At 43.2% G+C, this 15,000-nt stretch overlaps 1 protein-coding gene across 1 annotated transcript in view; it reads left to right on the plus strand.

Annotated features, from left to right (window-relative positions):
- Window positions 1-15,000, plus strand: part of prkg1 (protein kinase cGMP-dependent 1) — a 78,829-nt gene that overhangs the window by 44,511 nt on the left and 19,318 nt on the right. Inside the window, exons 3-9 of the mRNA XM_079238013.1 lie at window positions 2,045-2,158; window positions 7,100-7,205; window positions 8,713-8,776; window positions 9,107-9,184; window positions 9,348-9,442; window positions 11,644-11,709; window positions 12,463-12,537. Of these exons, the coding sequence (XP_079094139.1) occupies window positions 2,045-2,158; window positions 7,100-7,205; window positions 8,713-8,776; window positions 9,107-9,184; window positions 9,348-9,442; window positions 11,644-11,709; window positions 12,463-12,537 (598 nt within the window). The remainder of the gene's footprint in view (window positions 1-2,044; window positions 2,159-7,099; window positions 7,206-8,712; window positions 8,777-9,106; window positions 9,185-9,347; window positions 9,443-11,643; window positions 11,710-12,462; window positions 12,538-15,000) is intronic.

The raw sequence follows: 15,000 nt of genomic DNA on the forward strand, positions 1-15,000 counted from the left end.
TTGTCTCTTTGTAGTCATGTTGTGTCTGTTTGTAGTTGTGTTGTGTCTCTTTGTAGTTGTGCTGTGTCTCTTTTTGGTTGTGTTGTGTCTGTTTGTAGTCATGTTGTGTCTCTTTGTAGTTGTTTTGTGTTTCTTTGTAATAGTTTTGTGTTTGTTTGTAGTTGTTTTGTGTTTCTTTGTAGTTGTTTTGTGTCTCTTTGTAGTTGTATTGTGTCTCTTTGTAGTCATGTTGTGTCTCTTTGTAGTTGTGTTGTGTCTCTTTGTAGTTGTGTTGTGTCTCTTTGTAGTTGTGCTGTGTCTCTTTTTGGTTGTGTTGTGTCTGTTTGTAGTCATGTTGTGTCTCTTTGTAGTTGTTTTGTGTTTCTTTGTAGTAGTTTTGTGTTTCTTTGTAGTTGTTTTGTGTTTCTTTGTAGTTGTTTTGTGTTTCTCCAAATGCTCCCAACGCTCCCAACGCTCCAACGCTCCAACGCTCCAGCGCTCCCAACGCTCCCAACGCTCCAACGCTCCAGCGCTCCCAACGCTCCAACGCTCCAGCGCTCCCAACGCTCCCAACGCTCCAATGCTCCAACGCTCCAGCGCTCCAACGCTCCAACGCTCCAGCGCTCAAGCGCTCCAACGCTCCAGCGCTCCCAACGCTCCCAACGCTCCAGCGCTCCAACGCTCCAACGCTCCAGCGCTCCAACGCTCCAACGCTCCAACGCTCCAGCGCTCCAAAGCTCCAACGCTCCAGCGCTCCAACGCTCCAACGCTCCAGCGCTCCAGCGCTCCAACGCTCCAACGCTCCAAACATTCCAGCGCTCCAACGCTCCAACGCTCAAAAGGCTCCAAACGCTCCAGCGCTCCAACGCTCCAAACGCTTCAGCGCTCCAATGCTCCAACGCTCCAACGCTCAAAAGGCTCCAGCGCTCCAACGCTCCAACGCACCAACGCTCCAACGCTCCAACGCTCCAGCGCTCCAACGGCTCCAACGCTCCAGCGCTCCAGCGCTCCAACGGCTCCAACGCTCCAACGCTCCAGCGCTCCAGCGCTCCAGCGCTCCAACGCTCCAACGCTCCAACGCTCCAGCGCTCCAGCGCTCCAGCGCTCCAGCGCTCCAGCGCTCCAACGCTCCAGCGCTCCAACGCTCCAGCGCTCCAACGCTCCAGCGCTCCAACGCTCCAGCGCTCCAACGCTCCAGCGCTCCAACGCTCCAGCGCTCCCAATGCTCCCAACGCTCCAGCGCTCCAACGCTCCAACGCTCCAGCGCTCCAACGCTCCAACGCTCCAGCGCTCCAACGCTCCAACGCTCCAGCGCTCCAACGCTCCAACGCTCCAGCGCTCCAACGCTCCAACGCTCCAGCGCTCCAACGCTCCAGCGCTCCAGTGCTCCAACGCTCCAACGCTCCAACGCTCCAGCGCTCCCAACGCTCCAACGCTCCAACGCTCCCAATGCTCCCAACGCTCCAGCGCTCCAACGCTCCAACGCTCCAGCGCTCCAACGCTCCAGCGCTCCAGCGCTCCCAACGCTCCCAACGCTCCAACGCTCCAACGCTCCCAATGCTCCCAACGCTCCAGCGCTCCAAACGCTCCAGCGCTCCAACGCTCCAACACTCCAACGCTCAAAAGGCTCCAACGCTCCAACGCTCCCAATGGTCCCAACCCTCCAACGCTCCAAACGCTCGAGCAGCAGTAACGTTGTGCAGCAGTAACGTTGTGCAGCAGTAATGTTGTGCAGCAGTAACGTTGTGCAGCAGTAATGTTGTGCAGCAGTAACGTTGTGCAGCAGTAACGTTGTGCAGCAGTAATGTTGTGCAGCAGTAACGTTGTGCAGCAGTAACGTTGTGCAGCAGTAACACATTGATCGTTAAATAATCTGTTTCTGTTGTTTTCACACATTCATGAATAACTTCTGATTCTAGTCAAAGTTCATTCTGACTGATGGAAGCAGACGTTTTTGATGTGCAAAACTCACACACCCCCACACACACATACACACACACACACACACACACACACACACACACACACACACACACAGTAAAGGTCCTGGTTCTCTCTCTTCCAGAGGGGAAGGTGGAGGTGACCAAAGAGGGGATGAAGTTGTGTACGATGGGACCAGGAAAGGTGTTCGGAGAGCTGGCCATCCTCTACAATTGCACCCGGACCGCCACCGTCATGAGTGAGTCCTCATGGATGTGTATATATATGTGTGTGTGTGTGTGTGTGTGTGTGTGTGTGTGTGTGTGTGTGTGTGTGTGTGTGTGGACCTCCAACTTTTTTGTTAGCGCTTCCTGGTCGAGTGCCTCACTAAGCAGCGGTTGCCAGGCAACACCATCCGGCCCAGCCAGCCAGTGAAGGTTTGGCATCGTGTCGCTTGGCTACAGCGGCGGGTTCGAGGGGATTCTTCCGTTAGACGGAGCTTTTTCTGCTCGTTATCGTCACATTAACACAAACTGTAGCTCTCTGGAACCCAGTATGGAGAGATAGGAAGTCCAATTTCTACTGGTATCTGTGTCTCTACTAATTCTACTGTCTCTAGTGTCTCTTCTGTCTCTATCTACTATAAATTCTCTAGTGGGGTAATATGATACTATGAGCTCTCTAGTGGGGTAATATGATACTATAAACTCTCTAGTGGGGTAATATGGTACTATGAGCTCTCTAGTGGGGTAATATGGTACTATGAGCTCTCTAGTGGGGTAATATGGTACTATAAACTCTCTAGTGGGGTAATATGGTACTATGAGCTCTCTAGTGGGGTAACAGGTCCTGGTCAAAGATAACTCAGAGATTCCTTACGGTGGTGGTAGATGCCAGAGCGATGCCATCCAGAGAAACCATATCATCAGATAATTGATTTCTGAGGTGTTCTGGTCCGAGTAAAATATCTTCAGTCTTGTCCGAGTTCAGCAGCAGGAAGTTGCAGGTCATCCAGGTTTTGATGTCTTTAAGACACGCTTGAAGTTTGGCGACCTGGTCGGTTTCATCTGGCTTGATCCACAGATATAGTTGAGTATCATCGGCATAGCAGTGAAAGTTTTAGTGAGAGTGTTTTCTGATAATATTGCCTAAAGGAAGCATATATAAGGTGAATAAAATTGGTCCAAGCACAGAACCTTGTGGAACTCCATGATGAACCATCAGCACCGGTTCCCCCCAAGGCTGCATTCTTTCCCCGCTGCTCTTCTCTCTGTACACCAACAGCTGCACCTCCAGTCACCAGTCCATCAAGCTCCTGAAGTTTGCGGATAACACCACCCTCATCGGACTCATCGCTGGTGGGGACGAGTCCGCCTACAGGTGGGAGACTGATCACCTGGAGACCTGGTGCAGCCAGAACAACCTGGAGCTCAACGCTCTGAAGACAGTGGAGATGGTTGTGGACTTCAGAAAGAATGCAGCCCCACACACCCCTCTCATCCTGTGTGACTCCCCCGTCGACGCTGTGGAGTCCTTCCTCTTCCTGGGCTCCATCCTAACCCAGGACCTCAAGTGGGAGCTGAACATCAGCTCCATCACAAAGAAGGCCCAGCAGAGGATGTTCTTCCTGAGGCAGCTGAGGAAATTCAACCTGCCAAAGAAAATGATGGTGCAGTTCTACACTGCCATCGTTGAGTCCATCCTCTGCTCCTCCATCACCGTCTGGTACGCTGCAGCCACTGCCAAGGACAAGGCCAGGCTGCAGCGCATCATCCGCTCTGCTGAGAGGTGATTGGCTGCAATTTGCCATCCCTCCAGGTCCTGTCCACTTCCAGGACACTGAAGCGGGCAAGAAAGATCACAGCTGACCCCTCTCACCCTGGACAACCTGTTCGTGTCCCTCCCCTCTGGCAGGAGGTTGAGGTCCATCAGGACTAAGACCTCACGCCACACTAACAGTTTCTTCCCGTCGGCAGTCGGGCTCATCAATAGAGCCGGGTTCCCTACTGACTGACTATCACAGGACTATTCTCGGACCATTCTTTCGGACCATTTATTTTTATTTTTATTTTTATTCCTTTCTCTCCTCCTACCGGTCACTCCACTGCACAATTAATTTTTAAACACTCATGCGACATACACTTAACTTTAACGCACACGTCACTTTAACTTTAACTTAAACGCACATGTCACTTTAACATGCCACATGCACTTAACTTTAATACACTTAATACATACACTTAACTTTAATACACTTACATTAATGTTATCTGTTGTCTGAGCACTTTATCCTCATCTTATTTAGACTTTTTGCACTGTTGCTGTTGTTGATTGTTGTTTGTCTCGTCTAATGTCTAATGTCTAATCTATGCACCTTCCGCCCAACTAAATTCCTCGTCTGTGCAAACATTCCTGGCAATAAACGGTATCTGATTCTAAATTGTGTCTCTAGTGTATATATTGTCTCTTCTATCTCTACTGTCTCTACTGTCTCTTCTGTCTCTACTATCTATACTGTCTCTAGTGTCTCTATCATCTCTAGTGTCTCTAGTGTCTCTTCTGTCTCTAGTGTCTCGAGTGTCTTTTCTATCTCTTCTGTCTCTATTGTCTCTAGTGTCTTTTCTATCTCTTCTGTCTCTATTGTCTCTAGTTTCTTTTCTATCTCTTATGTCTCTATTGTCTCTATTGTCTCTAGTTTCTTTTCTATCTCTTTTGTCTCTACTATCTCTAGTGTCTTTACTGTCTCCAGTGTCTCTACTGTCTCTAGTGTCTCTTCTGTCTTTACTATCTCTAGTGTCTCTACTGCCTCTTCTGTCTCTACTATCTATACTGTCTCTAGTGTATTTTCTATTTCTTCTGTCTCTATTGTCTCTAGTGTATTTTCTATCTATTCTGTCTGTAGTGTCTCTAGTGTCTCTTTTGTCTCTATTGTCTCTAGTGTCTCTCGTGTCTCTAGTGTCTCTACTGTCTCTCTTGTCTCTAGTGTCTCTAGTGTCTCTACTGTCTCTCTTGTCTCTAGTGTCTCTCTTGTCTCTAGTGTCTCTACTGTCTCTACTGTCTCTCTTGTCTCTAGTGTCTCTACTGTCTCTCTTGTCTCTAGTGTCTCTAGTGTCTCTACTGTCTCTCTTGTCTCTAGTGTCTCTAGTGTCTCTACTGTCTCTCTTGTCTCTAGTGTCTCTCTTGTCTCTAGTGTCTCTACTGTCTCTCTTGTCTCTAGTGTCTCTAGTGTCTCTACTGTCTCTCTTGTCTCTAGTGTCTCTAGTGTCTCTACTGTCTCTCTTGTCTCTAGTGTCTCTCTTGTCTCTAGTGTCTCTACTGTCTCTCTTGTCTCTAGTGTCTCTAGTGTCTCTACTGTCTCTCTTGTCTCTAGTGTCTCTAGTGTCTCGGCCTCTCTCAATTTTTACCTTCACACTTCTCTAAAGTTCACACACCGGTGAGTCGTTAATGAACATTAATAATATAACTGATAATCAGGGTTGTACACACACACACACACACACATGCACACACACACGCACACACACACACACAGATGCACACACGCACACACACACAGACACACACACACACACACACACACACACACATGCACACACACACACACATTAAATATCCTCAATGTGGACTGTCTCCTGTTGTTTCCGTGGTTACAGAGACACTTGGTATCTCCGTAGCAACAGACGGCAGGTCATAAAGCTAGAAATAAAAAGTAAAGACCAACAGATACACAGTACTGCGCAGTACTACACAGTACTGTGCAGTACTGTAGTACTACACAGTACTGTGAATTACTGTAGTACTGTAGCAGTACTACTACAGTACTATATAGTACTGTATTAGTACTGTGTAGTACTATGTAGCAGTACTGTAGCAGTACTGTGTAGTACTGTAGTAGTACTGTAGTAGTACTGTAGCAGTACTGTGTAGTAATGTAGTACTGTAGCAGTACTACTACAGTACTGTGTAGTACTGTAGTAGTACTGTGTAGTACTGTAGCAGTACTGTGTAGTACTGTAGTAGTACTATGTAGCAGTACTGTAGCAGTACTGTGTAGTACTGTAGTAGGATAGTAGTACTGCAGTAATAATATAATGTGATAATAAACTTCTGCTCATTAAACTAAAGGAAGTTTACAAAAGTCTGCTCGTCTCCACGGTAACTGCAGTAACTATGAGCACACACACACACACACACACACTCAGGTGGATGACGTGTAACCATGGTTACCGGCTCAGTCTGAGCATCAGTGCCGAGGTTTATGGGATGTCGAAGGCGTTGCTGGTGGGAATTCAAACGTTAAAGAGTCTCAGACGGGTTTTAAACACACACACAAACACGCACACACACACACACACACACACACACACACACACACACACACACACACACACACACACACACACACATACAGACACACACACACATACAGACACATATTCTTCTCCTAAACTCAACAGTCAGAAGATCTTCGTTCTAACGTTTGTAGACATTAGATGTTAAAATATAGAATATTTACATCTTCTATGTATATTTCATATATATAGTATATGTATAGTTAATATCATTAATGTCATTAAAGGGGTGGTGTTGGTTTCTTAAATTGGTGATGCTAGTCTCTTAAAGGGGCAGGGTTAGTCATTAAAGGGGCGGTGTTGGTTCCTTAAATAGGTGATGCTAGTCTCTTAAAGGGGCGGTGTTGGTTTCTTAAATTGGTGATGCTAGTCTCTTAAAGAGGCGGGGTTAGTCATTAAAGTGATCGTGTCTCAAATCCTCTTCCTTGTCATTTTAGAACTAGGTGGTCTTCATGAACCAGAGATGAAACAAAGTTGTAAAAACTCTGCTTTCATGTGTTTATTGATTTAGTTTCTATCTTCATAATAATAACTTTACTACCTTAAAGACGTTTGAATCAAAGAAGGAAACAGATCACACAGGTTTCACGTGGTTTTCCCACAAGATCAAGATCATTAGTTTCACAGTTCAGTTGTATAATATTTAATATTTGACTTTAGAGCTGTTATTAAAGCATACATATGTTTATAATAGTATACGTTGCAGGTCTAAAGTGACTCTGATCATTTACATATATTCATCTTATAAAAGCATAAATATATTTATAATTGTATACGTTCCAGCTCTAAAGTGACTCTGATCGTTTACATATTAAATCATAAATATATTCATATATTATACGTTTCAGCTCTGATCCATGTGAAGCTGTGGGCGATCGACCGTCAGTGTTACCAAACCATCATGATGAGAACTGGACTCATCAAACACGCTGAGTACATGGACTTCCTCAAGAGGTGACTTCAAGAGACTAACAGCGCCACTTTATGACACGAACACTGCCACTTCAAGAGACTAAACCCGTCCCTTTATGAGACTATCCCTGCCCCTTTAGGAGACTAACCCCGCCCCTTTAGGAGACTATCCCTGCCCCTTTAGGAGATTAACCCCGCCCCTTTATGAGACTATCCCTGCCCCTTTAAGAGACTAACCCCGCCCTTTTATGAGACTATCCCTGCCCCTTCAAGAGGATAACCCTGCCCCTTTAAGATATTACCCGCCCCTTTATGAGACTATCCCTGCCCCTTTAAGAGGATAACCCTGCCCCTTTAAGATATTACCCGCCCCTTTATGAGACTATCCCTGCCCCTTAAAGAGACTAACAATGTCACTTTAAGAGACTAACCGCGCCCCTTTAAGAGACTAACAGCGCCACTTTAAGAGACTACCCGCCCCTTTATGAGACTATCCCTGCCCCTTTAAGAGACGAACCCCTACCCTTTAAGAGACTAACCCTGTCCCTTTAAGAGACTAACCCCTACCCTTTAAGAGACTAACCCTGTCCCTTTAAGAGACTAACCCCTACCCTTTAAGAGACTAACCCCTACACTTTAAGAGACTACCCCTACCCTTTAAGAGACGAACCCCTACACTTTAAGAGACTAACCCTGTCCCTTAAAGAGACTAACCCCTACCCTTTAAGAGACTAACAGCGTCACTTTAAGAGACTAACCCCTACACTTTAAGAGACTAAACCCTACCCTTTAAGAGACTAACAGAGCCACTTTAAGAGACTAACCCCTACACTTTAAGAGACTAACCCCTACACTTTAAGAGACTAACCCTGTCCCGTTAAGAGACTAACCCCTACCCTTTATGAGACTAACCCCTACCCTTTAAGAGACTAACAGCGCCACTTTAAGATACTACCCCTGCCCTTTAAGAGTCTAACCCTGTCCCTTAAAGAGACTAACCCCTACCCTTTATGAGACTAAACCCTACCCTTTACGAGACTAACAGAGCCACTTTAAGAGACTAACCCCTACCCTTCATGAGACTAACCCCTACCCTTTACGAGACTAACAGAGCCACTTTAAGAGACTAACCCCTACACTTTAAGAGACTAACCCTGTCCCGTTAAGAGACTAACACCTACCCTTTAAGAGACTAACCCCTACACTTTAAGGGACTAACAGCACCACTTTAAGGGACTACCCATACCCTTCAAAAGTCTAACCCCTACCCTTTAAGAGACTAACCCCTACACTTTAAGAGACTAACCCTATCCCTTTAAGAGACTAACCCTGTCCCTTTAAGAGACTAACTCCTACCCTTTAAGAGACTAACCCTATCCCTTTGAGAGACTAACCCTGTCCCTTTAAGAGACTAACCTAAGAGACTAACCCTGTCATTTAAAGCGTTCATCAGATCACGCGTGTGAAGTCTGAAGACACAACACATCCCTTTGTTCAAAAACATAAGAAAAGTTAACGATGCTAAAAGTCTCTCTCTCTCTCTCTGCAGTGTTCCCACATTCCAGGGTCTTCCAGAGGAGACGCTCAGTAAGCTGGCTGACGTCATGGAAGAGGTGAGACGTTTAGACCACCAGAGACCTTGAGACCTTTAAACCACCAGACACCTTTAGACCACAAGACACCTTGAGACCACCAGACACCTTGAGACCTTTAGACCACCACACACCTTTAGACCACAAGACACCTTGAGACCACCAGATACCTTGAGACCTTTAGACCACCAGACACCTTTAGACCACAATACACCTTGAGACCATCAGACACCTTGAGACCTTTAGACCACCAGACACCTTGAGACCTCTAAACTACCAGACACCTTTCGACCTTAAACCACCAACTCTTCTTCTTCTATGGTCTCACTGTAACTCTTCTTCTGTGGTCAGACTCATTATGAGGATGGAGACTTCATCATCCGACAGGGAGCCAGAGGAGACACCTTCTTCATCATCAGCAGTGGAAAGGTAGCTCCACCTTCTTTTGATTATTGTATTGATCAGCTGAGAAAGGTAGCTCCTCCTTCTTTTGATTATTGTATTGATCAGCTGACAAAGGTAGCCCCTCCTTCTTTTGATTATTGTATTGATCAGCTGACTCGTCCTGATCATCTGGTTTTCACACCTTCAGGTGAACGTGACCCAAGAGGATTCAGCCAATCAGGAGCCAACACACCTCAGAGAGCTCACCAGGGGAAACTGGTTTGGAGAGAAAGCACTGCAGGGGTAAGACCACCTGGCCTCTGACCCCTAGACCTGAACCACTAGCTCCAGACCTGAACCCCCTTAACTTCTGAATCTGAACCTTTAAATCCTAAACCTGAACCTTTAACTTCTGAACCTGAACCTTTAACTCTTAAACCTGAACCTTTAACTTCTAAACCTGAACCTTTAACTTCTAAACCTGAACCTTTAACTTCTAAACCTGAACCTTTAACTCTTAACCCTGAAGCTCTATGGCATTTTTTTAGGATTTAGCTCAAAATAGCATACCCAAACTAAAAAGGGTGTATCTCTGCAACCACAAGGGCTATTTGAATAATTCTGGTGTTATAATAAAGGCAACCCTTGTGAGCTTTCGGTCAGATGTGTAAATGTTAGTATATATTTTGCTGGCTAAGAGTAAATAAAGATTGAAACACAGAAAAAATAAAGAAGTTTCAGGTCCGCCTATAAAAAAAAGCACTTTCAGGATGATTATCTCCTTGAAATGATGCTTCACTAAGCCCTGAAGCTCTCCCAAATCATAGCACAATATGTGAACAGTCTCTCTGCACTGTTTTCACTTGAAAAATTGAAGCAGAACAAAGTCAGAGAGGTAAATTACAGAGATAATTCGCGCATCTGTGACATTTTAATTTGTTCATGTATCAAACCTTATTTTTCACTTGTATATGACTTATGGTGTTAAATAAACTTGTAATGGTGGGGATTTACTGAGGGAAATGCACTTTTCTTTTATTTGCTATTTTCTCAAAAGATTTTCAAAATTTGCTGACTCAGCGATTTATATTGCTGTGTTCTTTGGTTCATATCTCGGTGATGCTTTGCAGCAGAGGGATTTGGTGAATATATTTGGAATCTGTGTGGAATTGTCTTGCTTTTTGCCATTTGGTTTCTTCTGATAGCACCAAGCTACGGGCTGCTAGTTCCGGAAACATGCAGAGTGGGCTGACTCATGACAAAATTATAAGTATTTTATTTTAATAATTATTTTAGTTGGTGTTTGAGTTGTGTTGAAATGGCTGACTAATTATTGTAGCCCAGGTTCTTTTGTTTAATTTGATGTGTAGCATCAATATATTTGTTCATGATTATTGTAATGTTTTACACAGTTTAAATACATTTCTAAAAAAGAACCTATATAGGTCCATTCAGGGCCTGAACCTTTAACTCTTAAACATGAACCTTTAACTCCTAAACCTGAACACTTAACTTCTAAACCTGAACCTTTAACTCTTAAACCTGAACCTTTAACTCCTAAACCTGAACATTTAACTTCTAAACCTGAACCTTTAACTCTTAAACATGAACCTTTAACTCCTAAACCTGAACCTTTAACTTCTAAACCTGATCCTTTAACTTCTAAACCTGAACCTTTAACTTCTAAACCTGAACCTTTAACTCTTAAACATGAACCTTTAACTCCTAAACCTGAACCTTTAACTCTTAAACCTGAACCTTTAACTCTTAAACCTGAACCTTTAACTCTTAAACCTGAACCTTTAACTTCTAAACCTGATCCTTTAACTTCTAAACCTGAACCTTTAACTTCTGAACCTGAACCTTTAACTTCTAAACCTGAACCTTTAACTCTTAAACATGAACCTTTAACTCCTAAACCTGAACCTTTAACTCTTAAACCTGAACCTTTAACTCTTAAACCTGAACCTTTAACTCTTAAACCTGAACCTTTAACTCCTAAACCTGAACCTTTAACTCTTAAACCTGAACCTTTAACTCTTAAACATGAACCTTTAACTCTTAAACCTGAACCTTTAACTCTTAAACCTGAACCTTTAACTCCTAAACCTGAACCTTTAACTTCTGAACCTGAACCTTTAACTTCTGAACCTGAACCTTTAACTTCTGAACCTGAACCTTTAACTTCTAAACCTGAACCTTTAACTTCTAAACCTGAACCTTTAACTTCTAAACCTGAACCTTTAACTTCTAAACCTGAACCTTTAACTTCTAAACCTGAACCTTTAACTTCTGAACCTGAACCTTTAACTTCTAAACCTGAACCTTTAACTTCTAAACCTGAACATATGTTTACAATCAGATAAATGAAAAGGGTTTTCATTGTTTCCTCTGGGGAGCGCTGTTTACACGTGTGTGTGTGTGTGTGTGTGTGTGTGTGTGTGTGTGTGTGTGTGTGTGTGTGTGTGTGTGTGTGTGTGTGTGTGTGTGTGTTGTATCCACAGTGAAGATGTGAGAACAGCAAACGTCATCGCTGCCGAGGCCGTCACCTGCCTGGTCATCGACCGAGAGTAAGACACACACACACACACACACACACACACACACACACACACACACACACACACACACACACACACACACACACATAATTCAATTTGTAGTTTTAACTACATTTACCTGACAGCTTTAGTTACTGGTGAGTGAAGCTGCTGCCCTCTGTTGGTCCTCTGCTCTAACTACACACACATTCACTCACTCACGCACACACACCATATTGTAGAATATATAATAGTACATGTTGTCATACATAATACGGAATATTTTATATTAAATATTGTTGAACATATTTTAGAACATATTATAGTACATATTGTTGTGCATATTATCAAAAATATAATAATACATATTGTAGAACACATTGTAGAAAATAGCATAGTTCATATTGTAGAACATATTGTAGAACATATTGTAGAAAATAGTATAGTTCATATTGTAGAACATATTGTAGAACATATTGTAGAAAATAGGATAGTTCATATTGTAGAACATATTGTAGAACATTGTAGAACATATTGTAGCACATTGTAGAACATACTGGATAACATATTGTAGCACATATTGTAGTAAATATTGTAGAACATATCGTAGAACATATCATAGAGCATAAAGTAGCACATATTGTAGCACATATTGTAGAACATATTGTAGTATACATTGTCTAATATATTGTAGCACATATTGCTATTTTTATGTAGAGGTAATGATTGTTTTAATAATTTAGAATTGAAACTAATGATAATTTGCTGTCTCTTCCTCATCAGCTCGTTCAAGCATCTGATTGGTGGACTGGACGACGTTTCAAATAAAGGATGTGAGGACGCTGAAGCTAAAGCCAAGTATGTTCAACCTTCTCATGGTTTACCTAAATTTAAAATTCTCATATTTAACCTTCTCATATTTAACCTTCTCATGGTTTACCTAAATTTAACATTCTCATATTTAACCTTCTCATATTTAACCTTCTCATATTTAACCTTCTCATGTTTAACCTTCTCATGTTTAACCTTTATTTAACCTTCTCATATTAAACCTTCTCATATTTAACATTCTCATATTTAACATTATCATATTTAACCTTCTCATATTTAACATTCTCATATTTAACATTATCATATTTAACCTTCTCATATTTAACATTCTCATATTTAACATTCTCATGTTCAACATTCTCATGTTCAACATTCTCATGTTTAACCTTCTCATGTTTAACCTTTATTTAACCTTCTCATATTTAAGCTTCTCATATTTAAGCTTCTCATATGTAATGTGTGAAACCGCTTTAAATCTGATGAATATCTTTGATTATATATATTTCCTCTGAGCGGTGATGTCATAGTAGGGAGGAGTGGTGATGTCATAGTACGGAGGAGTGGTGATGTCATTGCGGTGATGTCATTGTGGTGATGTCATTGCGGTGACGTCATAGTACGGAGCGGTGATGCCATGGCGGTGATGTCATAGTATGGAGCGGTGATGTCATCGCGGGGATGTCATCGCGGTGATGTCATAGTATGGAACAGTGATGGCATAGTGGTGATGTCATAGTATGGATCAGTGATGTCATCGTGGTGATGTCATAGTATGGATCAGTGATGTCATCGTGGTGATGTCATAGTATAGATCAGTGATGTCATCGCGGTGATGTCATAGTGTGGATCAGTGATGTCATTGTGGTGATGTCATAGTATGGAACAGTGATGACATAGTGGTGATGGCATAGCGGTGATGTCATATTATGAAGCGGTGACGTCATCGTGGTGACGTCATAGCGGTGATGTCATTGTGGTGATGTCATAGTGGTGATGTCATAGTATGGATCAGTGATGTCATCATGGTGATGTCATAGTATGGAGCAGTTATGTCATATTGGTGATGTCATAGCGGTGATGTCATAGTATGGAGCATTGACATCATAGCGGTGATGTCATCGTACGGAGCGGTGATGCCATGGCGGTGATGTCATAGTATGGAGCGGTGATGTCATCGCGGGGATGTCATGGCGGTGATGTCATAGTATGGAGCGGTGATGTCATTGTATGGAGCGGTGATGTCATAGTCAGTACCTGCAGCATCACAACCTGGTTGCGCTGATGACACAGAGCTGAACAATCAGCTGCTTTATTACTTTTTATTACTTTTCATAGCGCATCACAATCTCAATACGTTCATCAGCAGTTTACTTTGGGTTTTGGTGCATAACATAAACAAATTAAAAATAAAAGCATGCAGAAATCATAAAACAAAGAAGAGAAGAAAATGACAATATCAAATATATAGAACAAATGTGAATATAGATTCAATTCAATTCAGTTTATTTTATATAGCCCAACATCACAAATACAAGTTTGCCTCGGAGGGCTTTCCAATCTGTAACATAACATCCTGTCCCGGGACCTCACATCGGATCAGGATAAACTCCCCCAATAAAGAGAGTAAAAACCCTTTCACAGGGAAAAAAAGGGGAAGAAACCTGAGGGAGAGCAACAGAGGAGGATCCCTCTCCCCGGATGGACAGAAGCAATAGATGTCATGTGACCAGAATGAATAACGTAACAGAGTTACAGCACACTACATGAATATGACAGAAACTATTCATATAATGAGTAGTATGCATGGTCCATGATCCAGATAACCACAATCCATTAAGCAGAAGGAGGTAGGGAGGAGGGGCATCAGCAGGGACATGGCAGCTGGCAGGACCGGTTCCAGTCAGCCACGATCCATGGAAAAAGAAAGTAGAGTTAGTAGTGTGCATAGAAGAGACAATCATTTATCCAGAAGGAGAGAAAGAAGAGGATAAGAGGAGAGGAAGAGCGAAAGAAGAAGAGAAGGAGAGGAGGAGCTCAGTGTATCCTAAGATGTCCCCCAGCAGTCTTGGCCTATAGCAGCATATCTAGGGGCTGGACCAGGTAAACCTGAGCCAGCCCTAACTATAAGCCTGAAACCGTCCTAACTATAGAACTGAATCAGTCCTATAAACCTGAACCAGTCCTAACTCCCCGTGCTATCAAAGAGGAAAGTCTTAAGTCTACTCTTAAATGAGGTGACTGTCTGCCCCCCGGACTGAAAGTGGAAGCTGATTCCACAGAAGAGGAGCCCGATAACTGAAAGCTCTCCTCCCAACCTACTTTAAGACTCTGGGAACCACAAGTAACCCTGCATTCAGTGAGCGTAATGCTCTAGTGGGGTAATATGGCACTATGAGTTCTCTAGTGGGGTAATATGGCACTATGAGTTCTCTAGTGGGGTAATATGGTACTATGAGCTCTCTAGTGGGGTAATATGGTACTATGAGCTCT

The sequence above is a fragment of the Taurulus bubalis genome (genome assembly GCF_910589615.1).
Source record: "Taurulus bubalis genome assembly, chromosome: 2".
NCBI lineage: Eukaryota > Metazoa > Chordata > Actinopteri > Perciformes > Cottidae > Taurulus > Taurulus bubalis.